We start from the raw sequence: 14,077 nt of genomic DNA on the forward strand, positions 1-14,077 counted from the left end.
GTGATTTGGTATCCGTACATAACGTACACATGCCCGTGCTCAGTGCAAGATCATCTTGTTTGTGGATACATCTATATTAAATGTCCACATTCTGTGTTGCCGTGGTTTCTGCCACGAATTTTTTCAAGATTTCAGCCGCTGGAAATGATACGACTGAGCAGCCTTGGCGGAGTACTGTGCTCTCCGAGGGCTTTTCTTATTTGTATTTTGTTCCTGCTTGCCAGATTTTACGTATTTGTTTTAATTTTAGTGTTTAGGTTACAAATGGACAAAAATGAAGGTAAACAAGCTCTCCTTTGCATGAATTTCAAAGACCATCCAGAAGACATTTTGGTAACGTCCTGGATGGTGGCCGACTTGATTTTGAAACTACTTTTCAGCCCTAACGGGACGTGTCTATTGCTCATAGAAACAACAGTCATTCAATGTCAAAGTGTTTTTGGGTATAGTTTTAATGCCCTACAGTGCATATGGTAAAACATGTCACTGCTGTACTTTAAGAACCTTTGTAACTACAAGTGCTAAACAAATAATGTTACTAGGTAGTTTAATGCAGCTAATTTGGATACAGCAACAACTACAGCTACAAACACACCACCATCTATCTAAGTTTATCCCCAGCAGGGATCACACTCCCTTCTTTGTCGTCATGATTTAGTGCGAGAAAACTCGAGGTCTGATTTCAACAGTCGTTGATTTCAGGCCACAGTCACAGTGTCATATTTTAATAGCACAGATTTGGAAAACAAGGCCTCATGAAAGGTTTTAACGTTGCCTCAGATGACCTGATTGTGTTTGTCTATTTATACAATCACACCTTTCTCCTCGTACATACTGCCGTGAACCCAACCTGAGAGGTGCAACTCAACAATAAACTCAACAACCGAAACTCCAGCAGGCAGTTTTGACATAAATCTCACATGGCTTTTACTGCACAATGGTTTTTCTTTAACTTTGGCCTCATCTGTCACCCAGCTCTTGCATTTACCCAGCTACAGTAAAGGAGGCAGAAGCTGTATGGTCAGTGAAGTCATGACCCTCAGCACACTTGGACTGAGAACAAATATTATGAAGTAATACATCACAGCGACACATTCGGTTCTGGCTTGGTTTTCTTTACAGGAAAACTCCCCTGCCCTAAAATCTGAGTTAAACTGACAAACCTTAACTGTTATGGTAACAGGATGATTGAGAACCACAAGCAGATGGAAGATTGTCTAAGTTGTCATTCATATGTCAAAGTACCTGATACAAAAACATTACTAGTATACACATTTACTGGATACATACATTTATACATTTGTTCTGTACAGGCTCTGCTAAAGGCACAGCAGTCTGAATACACATTAACTGCAAAATGGTACCTGAACTGGTGTTTGTCGTCTTACCAAGTTGCCCTTCCAGTTTTCATTTATTGCTTTATGGCTTTACAAACTTGACCATGTTTCACCCAATGTTTGTCCCTTGATTACTGGAAGGAAGACAAAAAGCTACATTCATGTTCAGGCAGAGTCTGGTCATTTCTTACAAAATAAGTACTTTAAGAAAAGCAGGCAGGAAGTTAATTTACGATTTATGTCGTAGAAAAACTTAAAAAAAAGAGCTTTGAAATGATTATTAGACACCAAGTGAAACTTCCCCTCACAGCTGCATTTCTCAATGACAAACTTTTTTCTTTTTACTGTTTTGCGCTGATCTAAATCTACAACAGATAGAAAATTATCTGACTCAAGGCACAGCAGTCCAAGAATACACAAAGTTCTATAGGGTTGTGATTCATGGACAAGAGCTGTGTGGCACAGTTCTATTTTAGTTAACTATTATCTTTGCTGTGAAGTAAACGTTTATAGCCACCATGCAAACTACTCTATTAAAAATGAAGTTAGGTGAAAGCTAGAGCGTGGGACATAACGCTAGTGATGTGCTTTATAGTGATAAACCTACAAAGAGAAATATAACCCCAGTGAAGTTTCATTTGTACCTTAAAAAATTACACTTAAGTTCCATTTCTATGTATAAATAAGATTTGGAAACAACATTAAATAAAGTCTGGTATAAATAATTAAAAGAAGAAAGGACTTCTAGCATTACAAGGCACATAGGTAACAATAGAATTTCCTTTTGTTATATGTAAGATACATGCTGCGTACAGGTAAAGAAAGATATTTGGACAACATCTTTTTAGCATTTGGTGTCATAATCTCCGTTAGCAGTGCGAAGGCTTTGGATGTAGTGGACGGCGTCTGCAATAGTGAAGAAAATCATTTTGTTTTCTCCTGTTTTAGCTCCGTTTTTGTCAGGACAGTATCCGCCTCTTTCCAGAGTGTCCAGCACTGAAGTATTGCACTGGGCCAGGACAACCTTGACCCCCAGCTCTGCATAGTCTTTGTGGACCTCTTTCAGAACATTCATTCCAGCAGTGTCTAGAAACAAGACGGCGCTGCAGTCGATCACTACATTGCGTAAGCTATGAGAAGAGTTCTGGTCAAGCATCAAGGTCACAGCAGCTCCATTATCTTTACATGCGTCCTCTTTCTCATCTGACTTGACATTCAGGACTCTTGCGGCCTCTTCCTGCCGCTTGTTCTTCTTAAACTTTATACGCCGGCTTTTCTCCTTCACAGGGTCGAGCCCTACACACTTGTAGAGTGATTTTTTGAACAAGCTCTGGTTGGCGTAATAGATGGGAGCCTCGTATCTGAACACGGCCACTCCGGGATGTGTCTGGAGGCCGCGGTAACACGACAGGCCCTCGTAGTGCTCCCTGGTCGTAGCCCGGCCCAGCTCCAGGACCCGGGCCTGCTGGGTCCGGCCCAGAACACAGAAGGCCGACACCAAGACTCCGACGAGGAGGCCGAGCTCCGTGTTGACCAGCGCTGAGGTTGCCATGGTAACCAGCCAGATGGAGGTGTCGATGCGGTTGGCGCGCCACATGCGGGGAATGTCGGTGAACTTTCGTAGAGCGCCGCGGAGGTTTACCACGATGATAACGGCTAAAACACATCTGCACCAAAGTAGGAAAGAAAACAGGTCAGTTTGTTGTATTCGCAGACTAAAGCAACTCGTCATTACTGTGTGAGCTATCAAATTTACTTAAAATACATATTTAAATTTACATTGTGAAAATGTATAACTAACATACATTTGAAGCTTCAGTGTCTTTAGCTTTGCAGCGTTAATGGCTGAAAAGCCAGCTCTCTTTTTGGCAATTAACTCATTTTTTATTTATTTATGTTCCTTATCATTCCTCATTCCATAATCACTCACTAGAAAAATGTGTTTTCATCTTCCTATACTCAGCTTCTGCAGAGCGAGAAAGCACAGAGTCAACATGAACCTTGAACTATAGCCAGAGGTTATCTGTATTTGTCCAAGTCTACCCTTGAAGCCTCTTTCATGGTAAACATCAGCGACAAACTACAAGCAAAACCGCCTGTAAACGAGAGCAACTATCGGTTCCTTAAACAAACGGTAACATTTCAATGTGTGAAACCTATTCAAAAGCCTGAAGTGGTTTGGATTTTACGTCAAATAATATTTGATTGCCATGCTTGGATAAAGTTCTAAGCCGTCAGCATGGATGTGGCAATATTAAAGAATTGGCAATGTGCTGGGAGGTAAATTTTGATCTTTTGTGCATATTCGGTGTTGATCTAGAGCCTCTTTTGTATTGAGCACTATTCAGAAATACATTTTGGATTTTAAAAGGCTTTTATAGAAACATATCTGTGTAGACTCTCAGTCATTTGGGTCATTCATTGTAATCCTAACGGCTTTAGTGAAAAACAAGTGAAGTTCTCTTTTTGGTTCTTCTTCAGTTTACAACTCTGTTTAAAGCTAAATAAGCCTCTTGGAATAAAGGTGAAGTGTCTTCAAAAACCTTGGGGGACGCTCAGAGCTAAAGAAGGCCATGGCTTTCAAGTGTGCCTGTTTGATATGTGCTCTACAATAACTCACCTCATCATGGATTTTAGAAATGAGTGGTGTGAGTCAAGCAGGCACAACTGCTCTAACCAGCTGCTGCAGAAATCGGAAAAATGTTCAATAAATGGCTACTTTTTTAGGTTCTAATGATGTGTACAGATTAATGGTGAAAAAGCAACTAGCCACAAGTCATTTTCAATGGAAACTGGTGATAAAAAGCTACAAACTGATGCCTGACATGCTGCATAGCAAAGTTAACTGTTCAGCGCTCCACAGTGAAGCATCAACCAAGCATATGTTTTTGTTTCACCACTTTCACTTCACTGTTTCCCTTCAATCTTCTGATCTGTTCTGTCTGAGAAAGGGAGGTTAAGCATATTTTTTGCTGTGAGCCAGGTCCCAGCAGTATTTAATCTACTTTTACAGCATCATTAACAGTGTCAACGAGCACTTGACCCCAAACCTTAAGCATTGACTAATTGGGCTTTGCTGCCAACTTTGTCGCTCGTGTATGAACACAAGACATTCAAGGTTGCTATAGGCTTACTAAATGTGCACCCGCTATACATACAGCTTACATATGTGTACTGAACAACTGATTTCTCTTCTTTGTCACTTCAGTTTCAGTCCTGTGATTGTTTTAATATTAGCAATAACAACTAAAAAGTGTTAGTCGTGAAAACATCATGATCAAGTGACTCATTTTCTCTTTGGAGCATGCAGGTTGTAATTCAAGCAAATCCGCAAGAGGAATAATCATCACAATTAATTAACTTAATTAATCTTTGATTCTTGTATGCTTACTTCTGAAGGGAATAGAAAAGAGGTGCGATAACCAGAAGCACTAGCAGCAGGATGAGAGCGCTGATCAGCCCCGATATCTGAGTCTGGCACCCTGTCGACTCCTTGACGAGGGTCTTGGTCAGAGCGGCGCTGGTAGTGAAGCAGTGGAAGAACGACGGCAGGATGTTGCAGAAGCCGATGGCGTACATCTCCTGGTTGGCGTCAACCGTGTAGCCGTGCTTCTTGGCAAACATTTCTGACAGCGAGACAGTGATGGCAAATCCCACGATGGCGATGGAGAAAGCGTCGACAGCCACGTTGGGGATGAGAGACCACAGGGGCAGCTGGGGAGGGAGGAACCCTGTGGGGATGTCACCTGCCACGTCTGACCCATAATCAGTGTTGAAGTGGCCAAAGTGAGAAGCAAGTGTTGCAATTATCACCACAAAGAGCTCAAAGGGGATTGGAGCCTGGAGAAGAGGGAGTAAACAAGACTAAAAATCTATACTCACACAAGTGGATCGATGAGTGGTAAGTCCACTGCGTAATATTTAATATTACATAATGTACAATTGATAAGATAGGTTTGAATAGTTTGGAAACACAGAGGCATTTTGTTATTCTAATAATCTTACCACTAGTGGCATAAATAAAGTCATGTTTAGCCTGTGGATTGTCAGGAAAGGCTTGTTAGATAAATCTAAAGGCATTACTGCTAAAGAATTGCCTGAGGCAGCACAATCCAAACAATTAATTCACTTTGGACCAAAGAGGTGGGCTGAGAGGGACCAAGTGATTGACCGACTGACATTACAGTGACCAAAAACAGACTTTCACCATGTTATTTATTTACATTTATTAACTTGTGGACAAAGCTTTGTTGTACTGATAGTTATTGCTTTTGGAAAACAGTCAACATCTGTGAAATGTTTGCAGTTTAAAAGCATTAAACACCAAAAGTAACCTATTTTGATGTGTATTTTTTACCTTTAGCTTGGATTTGAAGCGATCGTTGAGCTCCTTTGTAGGTACGAGTATCGCCAAACACACCAAACTGGTGACCAGGTCGCAAATGTTGGTGTTTCCCAAGTTGGTGAGCAGACTGTACCAGGTCTTAAACAGAGTAAACCAGCCCTGGGGCCTGGGGATCTTCAGGCCCAGAAGGTATTTAAACTGGGAAGTGAGGATAGTCAGGGAAGCTCCTGTAGCGAAGCCACTGAGAAGGGAGTCAGAGAGGTAGACGGACACAAAGCCTATCTGCAAAAGTCCCATTAGCACCTGAGAGAAAGAGATGAATGGGAGTAAATTACCAGGTTCCAAAATATCCAACAGCCCTGTTCACGCAGCATTAGTATGACCTTCAGACTTGTATTTATTTGTAATAATTGTAAGGTTGTCTGTGATCTTAATCCCATGTGAATCTGCAATGTCTGTAATACATGAACCAAGAAAGAAACCGCAAACTACCAACCCTATTTCACCAAACACAGAGGCCCTGTGATACTATTATCATGTGAAGGTTTTTTTTGTTTTTTCTTTGCACTTCTTCTGCCTCTTTCCCACTCAAGAATTACTAAGGCTGCCTTGACAATTATAAATGAAAGTTTGGATGCATTTCGGTGGCAAACTCAAGAGGCTCATGTTGCTTCGCAGCATGGAGACTAATTCACAGAAAGAACAACTCCATCAGAAGAGCAAATTTAGAAGAAAGATTAGATGAATGACACATGTGGCAGCATGTGGTAAAGAACATTATGCTGTTACCTTTCAGCAGGGCCTCATTAAAACACAAACATGTGGGGGTAATTTGTAAATCACATGAAACAAGCCCAGTGAGAATAGGCCCGACTGCAATTGGTAGATGGCAGAAGACTCATCCGTCATCAAAGTCACCAAAGTTTGTAATCTACCTGAACTGAATCAGGTGGTTTTAACACCCAAAATAACTTCTGTAAATTGCCTTAAGTCATGGAGGATGATAGGAGCATTTGTTCAAACTAATATGTTGAGATGCATAAGAGTTCTCCTGCACACTTACCTGATAAACCCCAGCAGTAAAGGTAACTGTAGCTCCCACTGTGATTGCATAGCAGCTCCTGTCGCATCCTACGCCAACGCTCCCATTCCCCGGACCAGCCAGCAGGATGTCGCTGCTGTTACTGCTAATGCTGCTGCTTTCTGTCAGGTATCCTGCCAGAGCTAACTCTCTGTCAACAACCTGGCCCACCAGCAGGCAGAGCACTCCAAAAATCCCCACCGAGATGTGTCTGGAAGTGCCTAACAGGGCATATATGATGGATGCGAAGAAAGAAGTGTAGAGACCGTAAATGGGGTCCTGACTGGCCAATAAGGAGTAAGCTATGGACTGGGGGACCAGTAGGATCCCGACGATCACTCCTGACATAACATCACCCAGCAGCCAGTCCCTGAGCTGGTAACGTGGCAGCCATTTCAGAATTGGGATAAAGCCTAGTATTTTGGATTTCGCCTTCTTTGAAGTGCACGAGCAGTGTTTCTTCAGCCGCTGCGACACGACGGTTTGCCATTTTTTTGCAGTTTCCCTTTCAACTCTTTCCAGAATGAGAGGCTGCTGCTGTTCTGCTCCATCTTCTGCTGCTACTGTGAGGCAGCCATTCCCATGAGCCATGACTGAGCCCTTATCTGTGGAGGAAAAGTTAAGTAGTCACAACACAATCATCTCAAACAAGAGTGCACTATCAGTCAAAAAGCTGTAAAACGCCTCCCTTTTTTGGGTTGTTACTGAAAATTACACTGTGAAATATCTCAGTGTGCTCTGAAAGTAAACAATAGGACAAATAAATAAAGTTTTGTTTATATTATAGGAATCAAAACCAAAATTTTGACTCCTACAACAGCAAAACAAGCTCTGTTTTGAATCCTTGAAGAAAAGTTACAGGCTTTTTTTCTCCAATAGTTGTAATTTGTCTCACCACAGTTGCTGAAGTTGTGCTGCTTTCACCTTTCTGTTCATGAGGTGTACAGTCTGTGCTGGTCTCCTATCCTCTAAAGCCCCCCGTGTAGTCCTTGTTATCTATTGTTTTGTGTTATCCTGCTGTAGTATGAACCCCTGACCAAGCAGTCTGTCTTTATTAGTTGCCTTTTTCTCACCATTCTGACAGGGACACACGGCACTACTTCCTGCAGTACGGTATTGTCCTAATAATGCCTCAAAGGTGCAGTTTGTTCCAACACTGCCTTTGTATAGATAGAGTAGCACTCAGCTAACTTTGGGGCATCTGTAGAAATTGGTTACATTAACTTGGGATTATCCTAATTTCTGAAAAAGGGCTTGTTTTCAATTAAATTTAAATGATTTTTCAGTTTTCGGTGACCTACAACTGTGTATGCTGATATTTGCACCATTTAAGATTATTCGGTGGACTTGAAAAGTTTAAATTTCAATGAAAAAAACAAGCAAATTAGGTTGTTCTAAAGCTTGAGATTAGTATTTGAATGTTATTGGAGTGAATCCACACCGAACATTTGAGAAAGCAGCGTGTGAATGAGGTGGGAGATCGCTGATAATCATTATTAATAGGTCAGTGGGTGCAGTGGGTGTGGATGTGACTGCACAATTCTGACATTTTCGTTGAGGCCTAATATTTCCTCCCTCTGATGTTGCATCACAATAGAGATAAGGTACTTCTCCCTATTCATACAGTTCTGTTAACGCTTTTACTGACCCTTGTACAGAAAAAAATACCCTGTTAATCACCAGCGCTGATATCTGAAGTACAAAGTAAGCAAGAATGAAGAAAATGACAATAGAAATCTGCTGATATGTTGTTCTTACTCCACAGTCTTGATTAATACAGGACATTATGCAAACAGGGTCGGGTCCCTGATGCCGTGAATGTATCATACTGTATGCTGCAGGCAACCTAATGCATTAAATGACTACATCAATCACATGCTGCAAGTGAAATATTTATGATTAATAACATGGCAATTATTAAGCAACTCTATTAAGTTTAATCTTAGCAACAGTATTTTATACTTCCCAAGAAAAGCTGTTTTAGGATCCCTGCTGTACTGTAACATCTGTTCAATTTATCCTACTTCATGGTATAAGCAGCCCGATGTTCTTACTTTAAAAAAAAAAAAAAAAAAATCTTAGAGTAGTCTCATGGCAGGAGAAAAGTATGCTTGATGCTTTATCCTGCAAATTTATCAAAAGAACATACGGGATCCCTACTGAAAATACATGTGACAGTTACTGCCTCTATGTGTGTGTTAATAGTCAGCTTCTACTTGTCTACAGGCTTATTTGTGGTGTTTAAGGCTCTTCCTAAATTATTATTATTTTTAATTGAAATCTGGGGCTAATCGTAACACATTCAGGCTATAGTATCGGACACCCAGACCTAACAACATCACTGCAAGGTGTAACTAGTTATACAGCTTTGTACTTTACGTAAAGTATGCATGAAACTTGAAATATTGAGAGTAAAAACACAAGTTTGATATGTATATGTTTCTTATAAATATCTTATATATTAATAAGATCTTGAGCCTATTGACAAAAGTCCTAAAATTGATCCTACTTTATGGAATAAACAACCCAGTATGCTCACATTTGGCTATTTAAGCAGGTCAAAAGTGAAGAGAGAGAACAAACGTTCACTATATACATGATATATATGTATATGTGATCATTATATGATTTTGTGTCTAGGGAAATTTCTTGCCCTATTTTGTGTCACGTTTTGCTTACTTTATTCTTTGTTGCTATTTTGTCTTTCTTTCCTGCCATTTTGTGTGTCATATATATATATATATATATATATATATATATATATATATATATATACACTACTTTATGAATTAAACAACTGAGGATGCTGACATTTGAATATTGTAACAGGTCACAATTCAAGAGGCAGTTTAAAAATGAGCTCAGATTGGTTAAAATGCAAACTTTGCATCGGAGACCAAGCTTATTGCTATTTAAATAAAATGGAAATCATGATATCTTAATGACAGTCTCAAACACGTGTAGAAACTGAACTGAAACTAATGTTTAAAGCGCTTCCTTTTTTACAGTAAAGTTAAGAACTCGTGTGTAGCGATGTTAATCAGATTATTAGTTAAGCTTACATCCTGTTTAAACGCCGATAGTACCGAGAAGTGAAGTAGCTTTAACACTCCGACGTTACTACATAAAATATCCCTAAAGACTTTACAACATTCGCTATTTTTTAAAAAGCTAACATCACTTCTTAGCTAACTCCGCTGGCTGCCCCGGTGCGCTAGCGGTGCTATGAATGGGTCCCATTGTAAACAAGTTGTCAACGTGGACACCTGTGGAAACTTTCGCGGCTAAAGTAAAACGACGTGACTTTCCGTTAGTCTGCGGGAAACGGCGCTGTCGTTAAAGTTATCCGATAACTGACCTGAGCTCGGTTCCCGTCGCCGTTATGGAGCTTTTCTGAGGTTGTACTCCGACAGCTGAGTCTCATTCCGCCTCAAATTCATTTAACACGGGGCTCGAGCTGCGTGCGTGATGACGTTGGTGTGGAACGTGTTACGTCATCCGGGCTGCTGAGACAAAGATGGTGCCTATGAATGAAGATGAGCAGGTTTGTCTTAAAAATATCCAGGAAAACTGAGCAGCAGCAATATAACAACAACCACTGCTTTAGTGTTGTGTTAGTGTGATAGGTAGGCACTTCATTGATTGAGAGAGAAATTCAAGAAACCGGCAGCATATTAAACATACAGACTATACAGAAATAAGAAATAAGAGCAGAGCACACAGAGGATATAGAGATAAAAAAAAATCTCTCTCTATATATAAAGACATGTACAGAATGTACACACAGTTTTTCAGCTGTTCGACGCCGAACAATTTCTTTCTACAATTCTACAATTTCACTTAGCAGACGCTTTTAACCAAAGCGTTGTACATCTGCGAGTAGATACAACACCAGCAAGGATCTAGTCAGGAGAGAACAACCTGAATAAGTGCCACAAAACAAGTTCAAGTGTGATAATAGGACTTTGGTGCCTACGTGCAGTGCGGGAGGAAATAAGATTTTTGTTTGTTTTTGCAGATTGCAGTGCATTGGTGTTCAGTGAGGAGTCTTTTCTTAAATACTGACAGGGACTCTGCAGATTGAACAGAGTTTGGTAACTTGCTCCACCACCGGAGAACCACAGAGGAGAAGAGTCTAGCTATCAATCTTGGTTGTAATTTCTTGATCATTAAGTTCTTGATCATTAAGTTAATCCACAGCCTAGTCAGATGTGTCTTGATCAGATAGTGTGACCAGTAAAGAGACTGCTTTGACCAATGACTAAATAGAAAGGAATCAAACAGAATAGCTTTATTGTCATTCTACATATCTGTACAACAAAATTTGCCATGCAGTGCCTAAATATGATACATGCAAAATTCCATACACACACACACATATACATCTAAAACAACATCAAAAAGCAAGTGGCATTACAGTAAGCACCATTTATTTAGCATTTTAAATGCAAATTCTGCATGTAATGTCCCACAAGTTATTGCATGTTAGCAGAAACAGTAAGTCCTGTGATGTGAAGTGTTATGATTATGCTGTGATGCTAGCAGTTGGTCAGGCAGTGCTTATTAGAGTTCTGTGATGACTCTTGGGTAGAAATAGTTTTTTAAACCTCAAGTGTCGGCTCTCAGGGCTCTGTGGAGGCTTCCAGATGGCAACAGAGAGAAGAAGTGATGGCGGGGGTGAGTTTCATCCCTCAGAATGCTGTTGGTGACCCGAAGATGTCTTCCACTTGGGCATGGTTTGATTATTTTCTGAAATGTGGTCTTTTTTTCTTGTGTACTGTTTTCATAGCATGCTGTAATGCAATATGCCAGTCAGCTCTCAACTGAAGGATAATAAAAAAATGCCTTTCAGCAACCTTTTCCACTGCCTTTTCAGCAGCTTTTTAAGTGTCCTTTAAAAGTGGAGTTAAGCCTTTTTGACCAGAGCACTGGGGTTGAGTGTTCAGGTGAAGTCCTCTGTGATGTGGGTCCCTAAAAACTAATAACTGGAGACACTCTCCACTTCCTCTCTTCTGATGTTTAAGGAGACTGTATCTCCTGAAATCCGCGAGGAGTAGTTTAGTATGAGATTGCTGTCTGTTCCCCCATCCTGTCAATGTGCAGACTTCAGTTCTAGAAGCTGTTTCACTTTTTGAAATCAGTCACCCCATTGCTGTGTCATCTGACCACCGTAGAATGCAGCTTTATTCAAATGATAGAGTTCCACAGATGACAAGAGAAAGACAAAATCAGATCGTTGGCTGCTGGATGCTGGTATGTCAGTCATAGCCAGGCACCTGAATGTCACAACTCCACTGTTTGCTGTCAAAGACGTAGCTACAGGATGGATGATCCTGTGCCCAAAAATGTCTACCAACTTCACCATGGTCTTCAAGAAGAGTGTGACAACATTGCCAAATCCAGCATCCACAATCTAACTAACTATATGTGATAATGACGCATAAATGTGACTACCAAAAAATAAATAAATAAAATAAAATATTTAGGTGTGGGGCTAATCCTAACACAGTTATGCTATCGCTTCGGAAACCCAGATCTAGCAACATCACTGCTGGGTGTAACTAATGCTGTACATTATGGTTGCCAGGACAATAAAAACACAAGTTTGATATAGATCTGTTTCTTCTAAATATCTGTTACATTCATAAGATCTTGAGCTGATTAATAAACTTTCTAAAAAGTATCATACTCTATGTGATAAATAACCCAGGATACTCACATTTGGTTATTTTATCAGGTCAAAAGTCAAGAGGCAGATTAAAACTGGGCTCAATTTGGTTGAAATGTAAACTTTAATTGGAGACCAAGGTCACTGCTATTTAATTAAAATGGAAATTACAATATCTTAATGAGAGAGTCCAAAACACATGTTGAAACTAAACTGAAACCAACTGAATTGCTGGTGGATCATTTAGTGCAGTGTTTCTCAACTGGTGGGTCGCGACCCAAAAATGGGTCGCGGGGCCGTTTTTGGTGGGTCGCGAGCCTTTTTCTAAAAAGAGAGAAAAATAAAGATAATCCAATTTAGTGGCGAGTCATTGTAGTTCCCCTCCGCACCCGCAGGGGGTCGTCGTGTCAGCAGCGACCGGTGAGGACACTCGTATTACTGTAGAAGAAACTGCATGTTTTCATAGCAACAGCAGCATGGCTAAACGAGCAACAACAGCTGGACGCGGCGGGGAAAAAGACAATGACGAAAACAATAAGCACGCATCTGAATAAACTTTTCGAGCGGTTTAGCAACTACTTTCCCGATAAACAACCCGAGGACGACTGGGTGCGCGACCCGTTTGGAATAAACATGGAAAGCATCACGTTGCCTAGCAGCGATGAATGTCAGCTGGTGGAGCTATCATGTGACCGCACTCTCAGAAAGAAATTCACAGAGGTAAGCCTTTCCCAGTTCTGGTGCAACGATGTGATGAGAGAGTATCCCTCCATTGCTAGTCGAGCTGTAAAAATCCTCCTACCATTCAGCACCACATACCTCTGTGAATGTGGCTTCTCAGCTCTTGTTCAGCTGAAAACAAAATACCCAAATAAACTGAACATTGAGCATGACCTCAGAGTTGCTTTATCATGCATACAGCCAGATTTTGAGACTCTTGTAAAGGCCAAAAAGCATCCTCAGCTAAGCCATTAGAACTTCATGTAGTTCTGCAGTACTTTTATTGTGACTTGTGACTTTTGTTTATTTGTAAGTGCTTAAAAACACACTTTTCTTTCAATATTGCACACTATTTTTTTCCCCAAATATTGGCTTTCAAATATAGTTAAGCCCTTTGAAAAATGTTTTATTGTGTTTACATTTTGAGATTGGTCAGAACATTAAGCATTTCTTCACTTTAATAATTTGTTGAATGCACTTCATCAGTTTTCATGTTTTGGACTCTTTTGCACATATTTCTATACATAGTTTCTCCAGCTACAACAGCAATGTTGCAGACTTGTGCAGTATTATGAGAAGCTACTGGTTTTGTTGAATTGCACTTTTTTTGTAGAAAAAAAATGCACTTTTATATATCCTGAGAACTACTTGAGGCTATTGTTCTACTTGTTTCAACGTCCTCAGTACTTGAATTAGTATTGCTGCTTGATTTTGAATTGTTGTGAAGTACTTGAGCTCAGGTTTAAAAGTTTTGTCTTCGAACGCTCAATCAATAAATTGTTGATTTTTGGAGAAATATTGTTTGGGTCACGACTTGTCATTTCAGATTTATGGTGGGTCCCAGGCCCAGACCAGTTGAGAACCACTGATTTAGTGTATAACAGTTATTTTGACTACTAAACTATTACTTTTCAGATCTTGCAGCT

General features: G+C 40.3%; 2 protein-coding genes across 3 annotated transcripts in view; one reads left to right on the top strand and one right to left on the bottom strand.

Annotated features, from left to right (window-relative positions):
* Positions 1 to 434: 434 nt before the first annotated feature.
* slc26a2 (solute carrier family 26 member 2) lies at positions 435 to 10,237 on the bottom strand. Its single transcript, XM_023287835.3, has 5 exons — positions 10,122 to 10,237; positions 6,746 to 7,368; positions 5,695 to 5,985; positions 4,729 to 5,177; positions 435 to 3,004 (listed from the first exon to the last, which is right to left on the bottom strand). The coding sequence occupies exons 2-5, from the start codon at positions 7,352 to 7,354 to the stop codon at positions 2,182 to 2,184; spliced, it is 2,172 nt and encodes a 723-aa protein (XP_023143603.2). The 5' UTR covers positions 7,355 to 7,368; positions 10,122 to 10,237; the 3' UTR covers positions 435 to 2,181.
* A 2,503-nt stretch (positions 10,238 to 12,740) lies between these two features.
* pde6a (phosphodiesterase 6A, cGMP-specific, rod, alpha) overlaps positions 12,741 to 14,077 on the top strand; it is a 44,213-nt gene continuing 42,876 nt past the window's right edge. Inside the window, exon 1 of one of the 2 annotated variants that reach the window (XM_023287672.3) lies at positions 12,741 to 13,151. The gene's annotated coding sequence lies outside the window, so the exon portion shown is untranslated. The remainder of the gene's footprint in view (positions 13,152 to 14,077) is intronic. The other variant, XM_035956092.2, reaches the window with a different exon arrangement.

The sequence above is a fragment of the Amphiprion ocellaris genome, chromosome 13 (assembly GCF_022539595.1).
Source record: "Amphiprion ocellaris isolate individual 3 ecotype Okinawa chromosome 13, ASM2253959v1, whole genome shotgun sequence".
Lineage (NCBI taxonomy): Eukaryota > Metazoa > Chordata > Actinopteri > Pomacentridae > Amphiprion > Amphiprion ocellaris.